Source organism: Triturus cristatus, chromosome 8 (assembly GCF_964204655.1).
Source record: "Triturus cristatus chromosome 8, aTriCri1.1, whole genome shotgun sequence".
NCBI lineage: Eukaryota > Metazoa > Chordata > Amphibia > Caudata > Salamandridae > Triturus > Triturus cristatus.
In genome coordinates, this window is record NC_140591.1 from 911,377,177 (window position 1) to 911,396,889 (window position 19,713).

The 19,713-nt window shown below is 45.9% G+C and overlaps 1 protein-coding gene across 1 annotated transcript in view; it reads right to left on the bottom strand.

Moving 5' to 3' along the window:
- The window catches only part of IL1RAPL1 (interleukin 1 receptor accessory protein like 1), a 2,372,066-nt gene that overhangs the window by 1,057,278 nt on the left and 1,295,075 nt on the right, over nucleotides 1-19,713 (bottom strand). Inside the window, exon 6 of the mRNA XM_085622432.1 lies at nucleotides 1,740-1,893. Coding sequence (XP_085478558.1) covers nucleotides 1,740-1,893 — 154 coding nt within the window. The remainder of the gene's footprint in view (nucleotides 1-1,739; nucleotides 1,894-19,713) is intronic.

Consider the following 19,713-nt stretch of genomic DNA (forward strand, 5'->3'; position numbering starts at 1 on the left):
TTCGAGGAAGACCAGGAAGATGATGGATCAGCAAATGATCATGGTGTCCAGGGGTCACGGTTCCACGTCACCCACGATAGCCACGGGCCTCAGCTTTGTTGTGGACTCAGTGTAGCCTCGGGGAAGTCTGGAAATCCACCTCTGGGGGTGCAGAGACTTCGGCGTCCGGCGGGAGCTTCAGAATTGCAGACTGGACAGTTGCTTCTTTGGTGCCTGCCAAGCAGGGGAGTCACTCCTTGACCCCAAGGGAGATTTCTTCCTTCTTCTAGTCGAAGTAGAAAGTCGAAGGTCCAGGATGTATGTTGCAGAGTTTCGTACAGGGTAATATAAATTCGCAAGGACTGGGTTCCCATACTTATACTAAGTTTGGGGGTTGGACATATTCTAGGAACCCACCTATGGGAGGGTTTGGAAAGAGGGGTGGTTACACCCATTTCCTTTGTCCACTTTCGCGCGGGATCAGGGGAAGGTAGCCCGTGCAATCGATTTGAACTGGACTATGCACAGGGACACCAAGTGTGCCCCCAGTGCAGGACTTCAAAGCACCAGAGAGTGCTCCCGCCAAGCCCCAATACACATCTGCCTGTCTGGGGAGGTGGTTACACCTCCCTGGGCCAGGAAACCTATTGTCCAGGCCTCCCCTGCCGGAGTTTCGGTCAGCAGCAGGAGGCCAGACCCGTGTCTGTGGCAGTGGCATCCATTTTGTGATGCCAGGGCTGTAGAAAGTCCTACCGGGTTAGACCAGTGTGAACATGTCTCTCCCTCTAGAAGGGTTGAATGCTACCCCCGCCGCCAGAACTAGCGGGGGTAGTATTCCAAAGCGTTTGACACCAAACCCGACATGTTTCCGTGCAGCCAGTCCAAAGTTAGCATTTACCACGAGGTTATAATGCACTTAAGAGTATATGGTCAGGCTGCACCACAAACAGCATCAGAGGAGGTACTCCGAAAAGCTGCAGAGGGGCTCTGCTCATGCAGAGGCACCCTCTCACATAAAAACCAAGCACTCTGCCTTCAGGATTGTTAAGGTCTGCCATAGGAGTGACATAGTTTTTATATGTGTGTGCAATGGTAGTGATATAAGTAGCCTATACCACAGTAAGGGTTGCAGGCACCACCTTACTCAGGCTGCAGTAGCAGACCTGTGGTGTCATTTTGGAGGGCTTTCCAGGGGTGGCATAATACATGCTTCAGCCCCTGGTAGGCCTCTGAGGTACCTATGCCTTAGGTACATAGTATACCATATACTAGGGGCTTATAAGGCACTAAAGAATCCAATTAGAAATGTACCTAATGTACATGGAAACCATTTTAGAAAGGAAGCAGCTAGGCTGGGGTCCTGATTAGCAGGGCCACAGCCGGACTAAGGTCATAAAACAGTGAAACACCAGCAAAAAGTGGGGGTACCGATGTGAAGCAGATCCTACTCTTCTACAATTTATTTTTATACTACTGTATTTTAGAACTTTTTTATCTGTATTAAAAAAAATATATATATACTATGTAATACAACAAAACAGTTTTTTTTAACAATTTTACATAGGATGTGAATTTAGTACAATTTCTTTGTATAATAAATTAAATTGCAATTTCCGGTTGCAATCCTGGAGAAGTAGAGACATCACTGCAATGTTTTTAAGTAATCACGCAAATAAAGTTATCTTATCTTATCGTGGCAGAACATGAAACACTAAAAGCAATTGCAGCTTTGCAGGTATAAATGTTAGCATGTGTTTTACCTGTAACTGTTAATTCTGTAGTTCGTCTAATTAGAAATCCTCCATATCTCAACTCACAAGTGTAATTTCCTATATCATCTTCTCTTACTTCCCGGATGACAAGTGTATCTCTTTTGACTATGATGCTGGGCCGCCATATTTTTGCCTTGCATTCCTGTTTAAATGTGAAAAAGTAACTTGTATCATTATAGGTTGAATATATGAAGTGTACTCATTGGTCCATGTTTTACTTAAACATTTAGACAGTAAAGTATGATATACCTTAATTGCACCCTGAGGCAAAGGTACAAGTATACTGCTTTTTAAAATAGTTCAATGCTACTTTACATATTGTAGACTGTGTAAACACTACATTGGAAAAAACATAATGAAATAAACCATCACAGTGTATACATAATTTGCTTTGTGTATAATGATTGGCACATTATTCATTGACTGACTTAAAGACACCTTTATCACTAACTCATAGTCAACATAATTTCTATTAAATGTATTATGAAATGATATTCTTCAAAATGCTTCAATCTCTTACATTTTAAGACTTTTGAAACATTTATTTTTCATAAATGGTCCATGCAGGAAATTGCTTAAATTAGGCTGCTGTGCTATCATAAATATATTTATCGATAATTTAAAAAATATTTTCTTGTACAGTATAGAGAGTATGTAACAAAGTGGTTCTTACAACCATCAACAATTATAACAAACATGTTACTGCCTGCCCATCTCTTCCTCTTTTCAGAGAAACAAAACACACTAGACCGACAGCCCAAACTAGTGAAAATCCAATTTGATGAATCCTAAAATGATGAAAACCCTTTTCTGTGAAAATAAATTGGGGTAATTCATCACAAAAAAAACACCTGGAAAAAAGGTGCACAATCAAAATGGATAAGGATAAAATGGGTACAGAGAAGGATATTATGGTAAACTTAACAGTAAAATATTAGGTTACAGGCATGTTTAAATGTACTATGCAATAGGTAGAAGGAAAATGTAATCAGGTACACCTAGATTTAGGTGTACTATGGTACAAGATATGTTAGTGATAGCAGGGTAAGGTAAGGGTAGAGGCCTAAGATACATGTAAGGGTAGAGGTACTAGTGTTTAGCCAGGGGAAGATGTACTAGGGTATAGGTAGGAGTGCTAGTATTGAGGTACTTATCATGCGTAGAAGTACCAGGGACAGGAAGCGGTGAATATAACAGGTAGAATGGAGAGCAGATGACAGAAGCAAAGCAAAACCATAATTCAGGGAAAAGGAGTTGATTTCAATATAGAAAATGGGATGAGGAAAGAAAGGAGGACAAGTGTGATGGCGGTCTCTAAGGATCAGACATGTGGAATAATTATATACCATATAAAAGCAAAAACCCCAAAGGTATCCGCAACTCATCACAGGGCTGAGTTGAAAATTGCACAAATGATCAAAACTGACAGAAATGTACTACTGCAATAGAACAATAGAGCATTGATGACAACCACAATTTTACAGGCACAGAAATTATCATTTTCTTCAAGTTGTTCAATGTATTATCTGAAATTATGAAATATTTTCAAAACCATGTGGAACATTTCAGATTTGTTCTCACTATTTTGAATAATAATCCTAATTTTAGGGGTTACTTTGAAAAGGACTGCAGCCCCGTACAATATTTAGAAATTATGATTTCCTAATTGCGATTCTTACCGAATTGCAATTAGGAAATCACAATTCTAATGTAAGAAAACATAGACATTTTCAATAGCGATTCCCAATGGGTCACAAATCAATTTATCTCATAAATATTAATGAGCAAGGTCACATTTTGTGACCCATTAGAAAAATTAGCCAACATGTCTGTAGTTGCTTTCTAATGAACCAACTTTTGTTTTTAAATGCAGCTAGTTTTCCTTAAAGGAAAACAAGATGCATTTAAAAAGGAGCACATTAAACTTTGAAGCTTTATTTTTTAAGAGTAGGCAGTGGCTCTTGGTACCATTGTCTGTTCTTAAAAAAATGTTTTTTATATTCCCAGAGGAGAAGGGGTCCCTTGGGGACCTCTTCCCATATACAAATGGCTACCACTACCTTTCAGTAGTTGGTCAAAAATGAATGTTCTGTAATTACGTCACAAAACCTTCATATATAACACTGTAGTGTTCTGACTTTATTATGCTAATGTGTCCATGTCAGATTTATGATGTCATGTATTCTGTGTATGTTCTTTTTCAGTATGTTCTTCAGGTGGAATGTTATTCATTGAATGTTAAGTCAGTTGTACCTGTTATGCTGGAGGATGAGGTCTCAAGATTACCTACTACATTAAAGGACCCTCAAGCAACTCTACTGCTTCCTGTCTGATTCATGTACATCACTTATACTACACACTGCAATTCAGTACTTGGAAATTATGCCCCAAACACACTCCTTCCAATTACAAAATGGCTAAACCAAATTGTGATTCGGTAACAAGTTACCAAGTCATAATTTGGCATTTGTACATATGTAAAAGCATTTTTGCGGTGGGGAACGACCCGATAAGGCTGTTTCCAAAGACAAAAATGGTATGTACGCATGGCCCCAAGTGATACATCCAAACCAACTGTGCGTGGTTTGCCTTCCAACTTTATTTTTAGTGTGCACTCCTTTGCACAAATTACCAATATATTTAAAAACAGAAAACTATTAAGGATATCATTCCAGTTTCTTTTTTCCTCCTGATGTCTTCCTATTATGAAAAAGTTCTAAACCAAAAAGAGAGCTCAATTAACTAATGAAGCAAATGCAGAAAGTTGTGCATCACTGAATAGTACACATTTGCACTGATTAACCACAAGTCCTTTTTAGGCAGTATTAAAACCTTTAAGGCCCTCACTGATTCACTTTGTGGCAATATCTCCCTAGGGTAAGTAACCTACTGCACCTGTTATCCCATGTCAAACAGGATTACTCTAGTAGCCATCCCACAGCCACTGGATGACCATCCATCTACTTTAGAAGTCATTTTATTTACAAAGACATCATCAAGGTCTGAAACTGATCAGTAGAGATTAGAAACATGAGCCTGATGATTTGAGGATGACCTGAAAATGAGTATCTGATTACTTCAGAAGATGTGATTGTTCATGGTGAATTGAGGCTGAGTTGAAAATGAACACATGATGATTTCACAATCTGAGATTGTTCCTGTTAATTTCAGTATTAATATATTATTACTTCACAAGATGAAATTGCTTCCCATGACAAGGAGATGATTGAAAATGATTAACTGATTACAAAGTAATTTTGTTATTCAAAGTATCACATACACTGCACAAGAAGAATTAACACTTTTAAGTAACAACTATTTATTACTGCAGCAATAATTTGTTTCTCAGTACGTCTAAAACAACTAAAGAGAATGTGATAAAAACAGCAAGAAGACACGTTATAAATAACAAGAATAACATGAACATTTCTAATATGGTAAAAATGTCACTTAGAAACTAACACCCTAACATCTACTTCTATGTGCTATACTAAGAGAGCATGGAAGGTCAGGGCCAGACTGGGAACAAAAACCGGCCCTGGCAAAGTGCTCAGCTGGCCCCCGGGGCTGAGCACAATGTCTGACATAGATTGTGTGTGTGAGAAGTTAGCCTGGTATATGCTGGTCACTAGTTAAAGTGGCCACCTTGCACCAGTACAATTCGACTCTTATGGTAGATAGGTTTAAGACAACCTTTTAAAGAAAACTATCCAGGTGGTAGCTGTGGAGAGCAGCCTTCAGGCTAAGTCTTTAGAGGAATGTAAGGCAGCTTGTTTTACCTTATAATCTCTTGAATTACTAAATGAGAGGACAACACACAGGTATATATATAAAATATATATGTATTTATTACTAGACACACTCTACTAATCTCTTTATGAGATTAGAAGTCAGGAACATATGCACAAATCAACGTTTCACAACAAATTAAGCACTTATATGGCTGGGGCCCTAGGGGCGTACCAGATCATATACTACAAAAGAGACTTAGGAATATCGACTTGCGAGGGTCAAGGCCTAGGGCCTTCAGAAGCGCTGGTGCCTCACTAATCCACCCAAGGCAGGTAAGTAAAGGACCCACGGGAGACGCATGCAGTGTGAGAACTCAGCCGCGGATCCCAATAGACTTCAATGGAGCAAGTCACAGTTGGAATTTTAAAGTTTTAGGATACTTCGGAAGAGTCTACAAGCAAGTCACTTACAGGGTAAGTAGTTCTAGAGCCAACACACACAGGAGCACCGTAGTGCTGGAGTTACCTCACCCAGGGAAGCCGGGTGCATAGGTTTCTTTTGGTGTCGGGTCCCGCCGTCGTTTTCAATGGGAGCCAAAGAAGACTTGCTGCTTGTGAAGACAGGAGAAGTGTCCAGTGGAATCCAAGGCTGGATTCAGAAGAATGAAGACCTGAAAGGAGAAGGGACAGTGTTCAAAGTCACCTGGCAGTGACCCGGGGCAAGGAAGCTGGATTCCCACAGTCGTCGGGTGGTTTCAGGCGATCACCGGTGTCTTGACTCTTCAGCCACGAGGTCCAGGAGGTGTCGACGACGACCAGGAGCTGGATTCAGCTTGTCTCACGAAGTCTGCAGCTTACTGCGGTGTCGGTGACCAGATTGGAACCAACAAGCCTTGGTAACAGTAAGTCTCGTGGAAAGTGTAAAAAGTCAGCTGTGCTGACCAGCAAAGTCTGAGGGATTCACCCAGTGAGGGTAAGTCAGGGCAGGCCTGGAGCAGCCAGGGGAGCCCTTTGGAATTGTAGAAAGGTCTTCTGGGGACCCACAAGCCAGCCGGCAAGGGATTGTGAAGATGCCTTGGGAGGAATCACTCACCAGGAGCCCACCGCCACTCGGGACAAGGTAGGCCTCTGATCCACGTGGTCCAATGCACAAGGTCGTAGAACGTCGTGAAGGGGTTGCACTCGAAAATAGTGCACGGAACCCGGGTATTGCTGTTCCTCGTCACTTGTGCGGTCAACTTGCCTCAGCGTCACTGGGGACTCACAATGGCTTTGAAGAAGTCAGGAAATCCACGTCTGGGGCTGCAGGGACTTCGGACTCCAGCAGGAGCGGGAAAGTTTGTGACCATTGATTCAAAGTTTTGGTGCCTGCCAAGCAGGGGAGTCACTCCTTGACTCCAAGGGAGATTCTTCAATCTTCCAAAGGTAGTGGAACGTCGAAGGTCCAGGACTCTTCTTCAGAGCGTCGTCCAGGGATATCTAGTTTGCAATGGCAAGGGTTCCCTAACTTATACTACAAGGAAGGGAGGGACTAGCTCTATGACCCCTCCAATGGGAGGGTCAGGGGTGTGTGTGGCTACACCCACTTCCCTTTGTCCAGTTTCGTGCCACCAGAAAGGGCAGGAAGCCCCTGAACTGGTTTGAGCTGGCATATGCACAGAGGAGCCTACTGCTCCCCCAGTGCAGGACTTCAAAGCACTCTAGGAGTGCACCCACCCAGCCCAATACACTAAATCCTGTCAGGAAGGTGGTTACACCTCCCTGTGACAGGATGCCTATTGTTGGGCCTCCTTCACTGCGAGTTTCGGTCAGCAGCAGGAGGGCAGCCCAGTGTCTGTGCTGGTGGCATCCATTTTGTGATGCCAGGGCTCTTCAGGATTCTACTGTGTTTCCACAGTAGGTACATGTCTATCCCTCTAGAAGGGTGGGATCATACTCCCACACCAGTTACTGGTGTGGGGGTATGATTCCAAAGCGCTTGACACCAAACACGACATGTTTTGATGCAGCCATCAAAAAGTTAGCATTTACCGCAAGGTTATAATGCACTTAAGAGTATATGGTTTAACCGCATCCACAAACAGCCACAGAGAATAGACTCTGAGAGCTTCAGAGGGGCCCTACTCAGGCAGAGGCACCCCGTCACATGGAAACCAAGCACCCTGTCCTCAGGATTGTTAGGGCCTGCCTTAGGGGTGACTGATAGGTTTATATGTGTGTGTAAGGTGAGATATAGGGAACCTATATCTCAGTTAGAAGTGCTAACACTACCTCACCCAGGCTGCAGTAGCAGGCCTGTGGTGTCAGATTTAGTCTGCTTCCCAGGGGTGGCATAATACCTGCTTCGGCCCCTGGTATGCCCGTGAAGTACCTATGCCCTTGGTACCTAAGGTACCATATACTAGGGGCTCATAAGGTACCACAGTATCCAATCACTAGTGCATCTAATATGCACTCCAAGTTGTTTAGAGAGAACAGAGAGGCTGGGGCCCTGTTTAGCAGGGTCACAGCCAGACTATAGCCAGAAACCAGTGTTAACATCAGAAAAAAAGTGGGGGCAACATAAGTGCAGATCCAACTCTCCTACACAACCCCCCCCCCCCAAACGCAGGGAAACTAAACTAACCTTGACAAGTTGAGTCTTCGTGTTCTAAGTGGAAATACCTTGAGAGTCCATCTGCATTGGCATGTTGGGTCCCAGGTCTATGTTCCACTGTATAGTCCATCCCCTGTAGGGAAATGGACCACTTTAAAAGTTTTGGGTTTTCACCTTTCATCTGTTTGAGCCATAGGGGGGGCTTGTGGTCAGTCTGAACTATGAAGTGAGTGCCAAACAAGTATGGCCTCAGCTTCTTCAGGGCCCACACCGCAGCAAAGGCCTCCCTCTCTATAGCTGACCAACGTTTCTCTCTAGGGGTCAGCCTTCTGCTTATAAAAGCTACTGGCTGGTCTTCACCTTCATCATTCAGTTGAGACAGTACAGCTCCCACACCCAGCTCAGAAGCATCTGTTTGGACAATGAACTTTTTGGTGTAGACTGGACTCTGTAAGATGGGGGCAGTGCACATGGCCTGCTTTAGGTCTTCAAATGTCTTCTGACAGCTAGCTGTCCACTGAACCTTTTTTGGCATTTTCTTTGAGATAAGATCATTTAAGGGGGTCACTATAGATCCATATCCCTTAACAAACCTCCTATAATACCCAGTCAGGCCTAAAAAGGCTCTCACCTGTGCCTGGGTGGTTGGAGCAACCCATTCCATGATGGTTTGGATTTTGCTCTGTAAAGGCTGAACCTGGCCTCCACCTACAAGGTGGCCCATGTACACAACCTGACTCTGCCCTATCTGGCACTTAGTGGCCTTGAAAGTGAGGCCTGCTTTTTGCAGGGCATCCAAAACATTTCTGAGGTGGACCAGGTGATCCTGCCATTAGGAACTAGAGACAGCAACATCATCTAGATAAGCTGAGCAATAAGTTTCCATCCCTGCCAGAACTTTGTTCACCAACCTCTGAAAAGTGGCAGGTGCATTCTTCAAACCAAAGGGCATCACCACAAAGTGGTAGTGCCCACTAGGGGTCGAAAATGCTGTTTTGGCCTTGGCATCCTCAGCTAAACTGATCTGCCAGTAGCCAGCTGTAAGGTCAAATGTACTCAGATACCTGGATGAGGCCAAAATATCAATCAGCTCATCTGCCCTGGGAATTGGATAGGCATCAGTCCTGGTGACTGCATTGAGGCCTCTGTAGTCTACACAAAACCTCATTTTGTTCTTACCACCCTGGGAATGAGGTTTGGGTACAAGGACTACTGGACTAGCCAAAGGGCTATCTGAAGGCTCAATCACACCTAATTCCAACATTTTCTGGACTTCAGTCCTGATACAGTCCCTGACATGGTCAGGTTGCCTGTAGATTTTACTCTTGACAGGCAGACTGTCCCCAGTGTCCACATCATGGGTGCACCAGGTAGTCTGACTAGGGACCAGGCTAAACATACGTCTGTACTGTTGCAGAACTTGTCTGCATTCTGTGAGAGCAGGTCAGGGAGAGGGTCACTCTCCTCCTCCTGTTCCTCATCAGTTGCTGTGAGCATGCCCATGTCAACCCTGTCAACATATGGTTTCAATCTGTTGACATGGAGCACCCTAAGGGGGCTCCTGGGAGTTCCAAGATTCACCAGGTAGGTGACTTCTCCCTTTTGCTCAACAATTGTATGGGGGCCACTCCATTTATCTTGGCGGGCTGCTGGGGCCACAGACTCCAACACCCACAATTTCTGTCCTGGCTGGTACACAGTCAGCACAGCCTTTTGGTCATGCCACTTTTTTTGTAGTTCTTGGCAGGCCGCCAAGTTTTTAGTTGCCTTCATGTATTCGGCCATCCTGGAGCGGAGACCAAGTACATAGTTCATCACATCCTGTTTGGGGGGTTTGAGAGGTAACTCCCAGCCCTCCTTCACCAAACAGAATGGACCACTTACAGGATGCCCAAACAGAAGTTCAAATGGGCTGTAACCAACACCCTTCTGTGGAAACTCTCTGTATGCAAACAGCAGGCAGGGAAGTAAAAGGTCCCATTTTCGCCTAAGCTTTTCTGGGAGGCCTTTAATCATTACCTTTAGGGTCTTGTTGAAACGCTCAACTAATCCATTGCATTGTGGGTGTTAGGGAGTAGTGAAGTTACACCACACTCCTTCCACATTGCTTTTAGATATTCTGACATGAAGTTGGTACCTCTGTCAGATATGACCTCCTTTGGGAAACCCACTCTGGAGAAAACTCCAATGAGGGCTCTTGCCACCACAGGGGCTGTGGTGGTCCTCAGGGGAATTGCCTCTGGGTACCTGGTGGCATGATCCACTACCACCAGGATAAATCTGTGCCCAGATGCTGTTGGAGTGTTAAGGGGACCAACAATGCCAATCCCTATCCTTTCAAAAAGTACCCCCACCACAGGTAGTGGTATTAGGGGGGCCTTTGTTGTGCCACCTGACTTGCCACTGGTTTGGCAAGTGACACAGGAGCGACAAAACTCCTTGGTGTCCTCTGAGATATGTGGCCAATGAAAATGTGGAACAAGCCTATCCCAGGTCTTGTTTTGGCCCAAGTGACCTGCTAAAGGGATGTCATGTGTTAGGGTCAAGAGGAACCCCCTAAATTTCTGAGGTATTACCAACCTCCTTGAGACTCCAGGGGTTGGATCTCTAGCATCAGAATATAGGAGTCCCACATCCCAATAAACTTTATGGGACCCACTAGCACTCCCAGCAGCCTCAGCAGCAGCCTGCTGTCTGAGGGGTTCAAGCGAGGTGCAGCACTGTTGCTCCTTACTCGGATCTTCCCTAGAAGGCCCCCCTGCCCCAATAACTCAACCTGATCAGGCTCAAGTCCCTCTGGGGTAGTTCCTTCTTCAGGATCTGCTTTTCCTCCCTCAAGAGGTGAATCTGTAACCTGAGACAGAGGGGAAGGCACTGCCTTAACCCTACTGCTCCTCTTCTTGGGTAGCACCTGCCATACTTTCAGGATCCAGAGCTGGTTCAGTTTGATGCATTTTGGCCTGTGACCTTGTCAAAGCAAATACCTCTGCAGGGATGCCCAACATCTCAGCATGAGTCCATAACTCTACTACAGACCAGGCTGAAGTCTCTAGACCATTGCCTAATAAACATTCAACAGGGGGGTCTGCACTGACTACTACCTTCTTGAGGCCAGTTACCCCTCCCCAGGAGAAATTCACAACTGCCAGACTATGGTTGGTCCTGACATTGCTTGCATTGGTAACCTGGTACATATCGCCCAGGATGATCTGTCCAGGGTCCACAAGATCCTCTGCCACCATGGTGACACTAGCACCTGTGTCCCTAAATGCCAAAGCCTGTTTGCCATTTATTACAGGCTGCTGATTGTATTTGCCCAGATTACTGGGGCTCAATAGGAAGGACATATCAATGTCTCCATCACAAATCAGCAATGCCTGAGTGGGTACTCTGACTAGGCCAGAGTCCACTTCAGAACCCAGGGTCAACCCTACTACACCCTTATTCTGAGTACCACCTCCACCAGTTGCTGAACTAGGAGGTACAGATGTCTTAGGGGCAGGAGTGGTGGTGGTTTGGTCTTTGGACTTGTTACAGTCAGACGTCCAGTGCCCTTTCTGTTTACAGAATTTGCACCAGGGCTTCTTTTGGCCTTTTTCCTTGTTAGACTGCGAATCCCCACCAGGTGCAGATTTTTGGGGCCCTTGTGAAGACTTCTGGTCTTTTGACTTATCCCCAACTTTCTCAGAGCCTTTAGGATCTTGTTTCTTGGTGTCACCCCCTTGGTTCTGGGTTTTCTGCCTCACCCTGGTTCTGACCCATTTGCCTGCCTTCTTTCCCAATTCTTGGGGAGAGGTCAGATCAGAGTCCACCAGGTACTGATGCAACAACTGGTTCTGGCAATTGTTAAGGATCTGTTGTCTCATCATAAGATTATACAATCCCTTAAAATCAGTAACTTTACTACCAACCAGCCAACCCTCCAGAGCCTTGGTTGCACAATCTACAAATTCAGTCCAGTCCTGAGTCTGTGCTTTCTGGGTGTCTCTGAACTTCAACCTGTACTGCTCAGTGGTTAAGCCAAACCCATCTATCAGTGCACTCTTCAGGACTTCATAATCATCAGCATCCTCTTCTCTAACAGTGAGGAGCTTGCCTCTACCTTTATCTGAAAAGGAGAGCCACAGGATTGCTGCCCACTGCTTTTGGGGGACCTGCTGTACTCTACAGGCCCTTTCCATAGCAGTTATCCATTTATGGATATCATCCCCACTGTGGTAGGGAGGAAATACCTTGGACAGGTTCCTATGGTCTGGAATGTATTCTCTAACTCTAGGGACATTGTTGCTGCCACCAGGTGTTTCTAAACCGTCTCTTCTAGAAGCTCTTTGGAGCTCAAAGGCTTCTCTATCTAATGCCAACTGCTTGGTTTTGAGGGCAAATCTTGCTTCCTCATACTGCAGCAGTTTGTATATTCTTTTGGAGGAGGTCTCTCTTCTATTAAAGTTCCTCTGCTGGACAGATTCTCTGCCAGAGTGATAGGAGTGGTCAGATTCCCTATAAGGGGACCTAGGCCTCTCCTCCACTCTGTCAGTTCTCTTAGGGAGCATTCCTCTGTCCTTTTCAGATCCTTGTGGATCTGGCCCTTCAACCACAGAGTCCAGGTCATCTCGATTTTCATCATCTGACCCAGAGACTGTATTTGACCCACCCCCTGATTCAGACCTATTAGCTCCTAGAGCTAATCTAAGATCATCTGCTGTCAGCAGATCTATCAGGTGTAGTGTGGAGGGACTCTGTCCTAGCTTCAGGTGCCTTGCAGCACACATGGCTTTCAAGTCAAAGAAAGTCATGTCCTTTTACTGAGGCTGAGTGGACCAACTGGCTCCACCCTTTAAGGACATTCTAGTGTTGAGCAGTGTTGTACTACCTACACTAGTTTGTGGGCTACTGATCCTAGCTTGAGCTGTAGAAAGGGTGTCCTATCCCTTGACACACAGCCCTAAGTTTAGTAGAACTTGTTGATAGTAAGCTTGACTTTATATGTACCTTGAGTACCTATAGTGGTTTTCAGTTAGTAATTCAAATAGAGATTTTCTGGTAAAACAATGGCAAGCTGTAATCCCACACGCTGCCACCAATGTGAGAAGTTGGCCTGGTATATGCTGGTCACTAGTTAAAGTGGCTACATTGCACCAGTACAATTCAACTCTTATGGTAGATAGGTTTAAGACAACCTTTTAAAGAAAGCTATCCTAGTGGTAGCTGTGGAGAGCAGCCTTCAGGCTAAGTCTTTAGAGGAATGTAAAGCAGCTTGCTTTACCTTATAATCTCTTGAATTACTAAATGAAAGGACACCACACAGGTATATATATAAAATATATATATATTTATTACTAGACACACTCTACTAATCTCTGTATGAGATTAGAAGTCAGGAACATATGCACAAATCAACGTTTCACAACAAATTAAGCACTTACATGGCTGGGGCCCTAGGGGCGTACCAGACCATATACTAAAAAAGAGACTTAGGAATATCGACTTGCGAGGGGACAAGGCCTAGGGCCTTCAGAAGCGCTGGGGCCTCACTAATCCACCCAAGGCAGGTAAGTAAAGGACCCACGGGAGACGCATGCAGTGTGAGAACACAGCCGCGGATCACAATAGACTTCAAAGGAGCAAGTCGCGGTTGGAATTTTAAAGTTTTAGGATACTTCAGGAGAGTCTACAAGCAAGTCACTTACAGGGTAAGTAGTTCCAGAGCCAACACACACAGGAGCACCATAGTGCTGGAGTTACCTCACCCAGGGAAGCCTAGTGCATAGGTGTCTTTTGGTGTCGGGTCGCGGCGTCGTTTTCAATGGGAGCCAAAGAAGACTTGCTGCTTGTGAAGACAGGAGAAGTGTCCGGTGGAAAACAAGGCTGGATTCAGAAGAATGAAGACCTGAAAGCAGAAGGGACAGTGTTCAAAGTCACTTGGCAGTGACCCGGGGCAAGGAAGCTGGATGCCCACAGTCGTCGGGTGATTTCAGGTGATCATTATTATTATTATTATTATATATAAATTTATTAAGCGCGCAGCTACCCGTGGGTTTCCCGGCGCTGAAGCATAGCAATGTCGAGCAGGCATGGGTACAAAGAGAAAGTTACAAGGAAAACAACCAAGTTACTCCTTTGCAGAACTTAAGATAGCACATTTCAGACCGCAAAGGAATAGGAAGCGAATTCCAGAGTGAGGGCGCCAAATACGAAAAAGAGCACCCACCAACTCTGGTGCGCTTAAAACGAGGGACAGCAAATCTGCACTGAAAGGAGGATCTGAGAGTACGAGAGGGACAGTATTGGTGAACTAAAGTGGATAGGTAATGGGGAGATTTACCAGCTTTGATGCGATGCATGAAGCATAAAGCTTTAAATTTAGATCTAGATTCTATGCGTAGCCAATGCAGGCTGCGCAGAGCAGAGGAAACAGATGCAGATCTGGGCAAATTACACAGTAAACGGGCAGCCATGTTTTGTACCACTTGGAGCTTCCGGGAGACCTCTTTGCAGGCACCCAGGAGTAGAACGTTACCGTAGTCCAGCCGTGATGTCACTAAGGCCTGGACCACAAGCTTCTGGGTGTCATGAGGAAGCATCCACGTAATCTTCCTCAGCCACCTGATAATAGTAGTGCAGGTGGCTGCGACTTTAATCACATGTTGTCTCATGGATAGCTGATTGTCAAAGAGGACCCCGAGGTTGCGAGCTGTAGTTGCCGGGACCGGCAATGGACCCATTTGCTGAGGCCAATGTTGAGGGCCCCAGAGAGCGGAGTCAGGCCCAAACAGGAGCAACTCCGTTTTATCTCCGTTCAGCTTCAATTTGTTAGTCATCATCCAATTGGCAATGTCCGTGAGCCCTGAACTAAGAGAGGAACAAGGGGAGTGTTGATTAGCAGAGAGAGAGAAGATGATTTGAGTATCATCTGCATACGAAAAAATAGATAGTCCAGACTGTACAGCAAGAAAAGCAAGAGGTCTAATGTAAATATTGAAAAACAAAGGACTAAGAATAGAACCCTGGGGGACACCGTGCGGAACATTATGAACAGAAGACACCGAAGAAGGAGAAAAAACCTGAAAAGTGCGGTCCGAAAGAAAATTGGAAATCCAAGCAAGTGCGGGGCCAGAGATCCCAACAGACCTCAGGGCAGAAAGGAGGATGGTATGAGAGACGGTGTCAAAAGCGGCACTCAAATCCAAAAGGATGAGTGCCACCATCTCTCCTCTATCCACCTGACGTCTGATTGTCTCCGTAACTCCCAGAAGGGTGGACTCAGTAGAAAAGCCCGCCCGAAAGCCAGATTGAGAAAAGTGAAGAATGTTCGCCGACTCAATGTGAGTAGTTAGATGACGATTAACGTGCTTCTCCAGCACCTTCGAGAGGCCGGGAAGTAGGGAGATAGGTCCGAAATTGGCTGGGTTACTAGGGTCAGAGTTAGCTTTTTTCAAAAGTGGAGCAACCATCGCATTCTTCCAGACATTAGGGACAATAGCTTCAGTGAGAGAAGCATTCAGAAGAGCCAAAATGCAGTCAAGTGAAGCGGGGGCTAGAGAACAAAGAATCTGTGGGGGCATGGGATCTAAGGGAGAACCAGATTTGATCTCTGCCAACAATTTCTGGAAGACGGGCATAGAAATGAGGTCCCACTTATCTAAGAGGGGAAGTGAAGACTGAGACGGATCATCCAGAAGAAGTGGTTGGTCATAATTCTGTGTGGGTGAGCTGGATGAAGGTGGGGCAGATAGTGGGGCTCCAAAACCCGCGTAGATGTTATCAATTTTCTGCATAAAGAAGTCGGCCAGGGAATTGCATTGAATGCTATCCAAACAGGGGGCTTTAGGAGCACAGGCCATACCTGATAGTTCCTGGACTGCCTTAAAAAGAGCTTTGGGGCGATTCTGGGCTTTCAATATAGTGTTGTTAACATGATTGGCCCTGGCAATTTTACAAAGAGCGTGATATTTGTGGAGTGCAATTTTATAATTTTCTTTGTCTGCAGGAGAATAGTTTGATCTCCAAATACGCTCCAGTCTTTTGCAGCGGGACTTTTCCATTTTTAATTGTTCATTGAACCAGGGGGCAGGGGAGTGCAGAAAATTTTGCTTACATTTGCGTGCTGGAAGGCAGAGATCGAGCGCAGAAGTAAGCCAGGTGCTAATTGTCACAACATCATCCGTGGGGATGTTAAGAAGTTGAGGCATGGTCTTTAAAAGGGAATTATTAAGTTGCTCCAAATTGAGTTTTTGCCAATTCCTACGGATTCTAGGGGGATGAGTATTGTCAGAAAGGCAAGTAGCACCCGCCATTTTAATACAGAACTCTACGATAAAATGGTCTGACCAAATGATAGGTCTAGAGGGTAGACAAGTTACAGTGTCCAAATTAGTGAAAATTGGATCAAGAAGATTACCGCCTTTATGAGTTGGGCCAGAATTAAGCAGACTTAAATTAAGAGCAGAAAGATCCTGTATAAGGTGAGTGCTAATAGAACATAGGGTATCATTAAGATGGATGTTGAGGTCACCTAACAACATGAAATTGGTAGATTCCAACAAAAGGGGAGCAATGAGCTCAGGAAAGGCAGCTGCCCAAGCGGCAGCCGCACCAGGTGGACGATACAAAAGGACACCGGACAGAGTAAAATTAGGGGATAATAACAATTTAAAACTGCCAGCTTCACAATTGGGGATGTCCAGGTCTTCCCATTTACAGGAGTAACACCTCTTGTAAATAATAGCGATGCCACCACCTACCCCGGACGTTCTATTACGTCCCACAAAGGTGTATTCATCAGGGAGAGCAGTAGCAATATCAGGGCCGGAGCTATCATTAAGCCAGGTCTCAGTTAAAAACAGGGCTGACGGACTAGATAATGTAAGGAGATCAAATATGTCCCTTTTGTGTTTGGGCAAAGATCTACAATTTAGGTTAATAAAACTAAGATCAGGAACAAGGTCGGAGGGGTATGCTGTCACTAAAGAGGAAGTAGCCTTCCAAAAGGAGGCAGAGGCGATACACAACTCCGAGGGGAGGGATGTAAGAGCTAGGGCACATGAAGGGCAGACCAAAGGGACATCGTTACAGCATAATCGAGAGCATTGAGGCCCTAAAGGCACTTGGAGGCTATACAGAACAGAACGTGAATACGTACGTTTAGGGATCAGAGAACCAGAAGAAGGAGGGGTGGCCCTGGGTCCCGTCAGTGCGCGGACGGGCGCAGACGGGCTTGCCTTTGGCGCGCCTTCGGCGCGCCGCCGGCGCGTCCGCTGCGCGTTCGCACCATGCCCCACTTTAGTAGCGTCAGGGAAGCAGACACTAGACTGCTCCCTGCGCTACCCACAAGATGGCGGTCGGGTAGATGGAAAGGTACGGAAAGGTACCGGGGAGCGGGAACGGGGGAGGAAACCTTCCACAAGATGAAATGCGAGCAAGCTCAAGGTAATGTAGCAGCTGAGTGAGTAATTAAAATAGTTCTTCAAAGAATACAATAAAATCCGAAAACACGATTTTAAAATGATTAAAAGGCACGTGAACAGTACAGTACAACCACTCTGCACCCCCTCCAAGCTCAAAGATATTTAGCTAGCGCACAGCGACAGACTCCCGGCTCAAGCCTCAGGAGTTACGCCGCTGCGCATTCGCACCATGCCCCACTTTAGTAGCGTCAGGGAAGCAGACACTAGACTGCTCCCTGCGCTACCCCCAAGATGGCGGTCGGGTAGATGGAAAGGTACCGGGGAGCGGGAACGGGGGAGGAAACCTTCCACAAGATGAAATGCGAGCAAGCTCAAGGTAATGTAGCAGCTGAGTGAGTAATTAAAATAGTTCTTCAAAGAATACAATAAAATCCGAAAACACGATTTTAAAATGATTAAAAGGCACGTGAACAGTACAGTACAACCACTCTGCACCCCCTCCAAGCTCAAAGATATTTAGCTAGCGCAAAGCGACAGACTCCCGGCTCAAGCCTCAGGAGTTACGCCGCTGCGCATTCGCCCCATGCCCCACTTTAGTAGCGTCAGGGAAGCAGACACTAGACTGCTCCCTGCGCTACCCCCAAGATGGCGGTCGGGTAGATGGAAAGGTACCGGGGAGCGGGAACGGGAACGGGGGAGGAAACCTTCCACAAGATGAAATGCGAGCAAGCTCAAGGTAATGTAGCAGCTGAGTGAGTAATTAAAATAGTTCTTCAAAGAATACAATAAAATCCGAAAACACGATTTTAAAATGATTAAAAGGCACGTGAACAGTACAGTACAACCACTCTGCACCCCCTCCAAGCTCAAAGATATTTAGCTAGCGCAAAGCGACAGACTCCCGGCTCAAGCCTCAGGAGTTACGCCGCTGCGCATTCGCACCATGCCCCACTTTAGTAGCGTCAGGGAAGCAGACACTAGACTGCTCCCTGCGCTACCCCCAAGATGGCGGTCGGGTAGATGGAAAGGTACCGGGGAGCGGGAACGGGGGAGGAAACCTTCCACAAGATGAAATGCGAGCAAGCTCAAGGTAATGTAGCAGCTGAGTGAGTAATTAAAATAGTTCTTCAAAGAATACAATAAAATCCGAAAACACGATTTTAAAATGATTAAAAGGCATGTGAACAGTACAGTACAACCACTCTGCACCCCCTCCAAGCTCAAAGATATTTAGCTAGCGCAAAGCGACAGACTCGCGGCTCAAGCCTCAGGGGTGTCTTGACTCTTCAGCCACGAGGTCCAGGAGGCGTCGATGATGACCAGGAGCTGGATTCAGCGTGTCCTATGAAGTCTGCAGCTTACTGCGCTGTCCTTGACCCGATTGGAACCAACAAGCCTTGGTAACAGCAAGTCTCGTTGAAAGTGTAAAAAGTCAGCGGTGCAGACCAGCAAGGTCTGAGGGACTCACCCAGCGAGGGTAAGTCAGGGCAGGCCTGGAGCAACCAGGGGAGCCCTTTGGAATTGTAGAAAAGTCTTCTGGGGACCCACAAGCCAGGCGGCAAGGGATCGCGAAGTTGCCTCGGGAGGATTCACTCACCAGGAGCCCACGGTCACTCGGGACGAGGTAGGCCTCTGATCTTCAGAGGAAATCCTGCTGGAGGCTTGGACCACATGTGGTTCAATGCAAAAGTTTGTAGAATGTCGTGAAGGGGTTGCACTTGAAAATAGTGCATGGTACCCAGGTATTGCTGTTCCTCGTCACTCGTGGGGTCCACTTGCCTCAGTGTCGCTGGGGACTCATGATGGCCTTGAGGAAGTCAGGAAATCCACTTCCAGGGCTGCAGGGACCTCAAACTCCGGCAGGAGCGGGAAAGTTTGCGACTGTTGATTCAAAGTTTTGGTGCCTGCCAAGCAGGAGAGTCACTCCTTGACTCTAAGGGAGATTCTTCAGTCTTCCAAAGGTAGTGGAACATCGAAGGTCCAGGATTCTTCATCAGAGCGTCATCCAGGGATATCTAGTTTGCAATGGCAAGGGTTCCCAAACTTATACTACAAGGAAGGGAGGGACTAGCTCTATGACTCCTCCTATGGGAGGGTCAGGGGAGTGGGTGGCTACACCCACTTCCCTTTGTCCAGTTTTGTGCCAGAGCAGGGGCAGGTAGCCCCTGAACCGGTTTGAGCTGGCATATGCACAGAGGATTCTTTCCCTACAACAAGAAAATGTCCTAAAA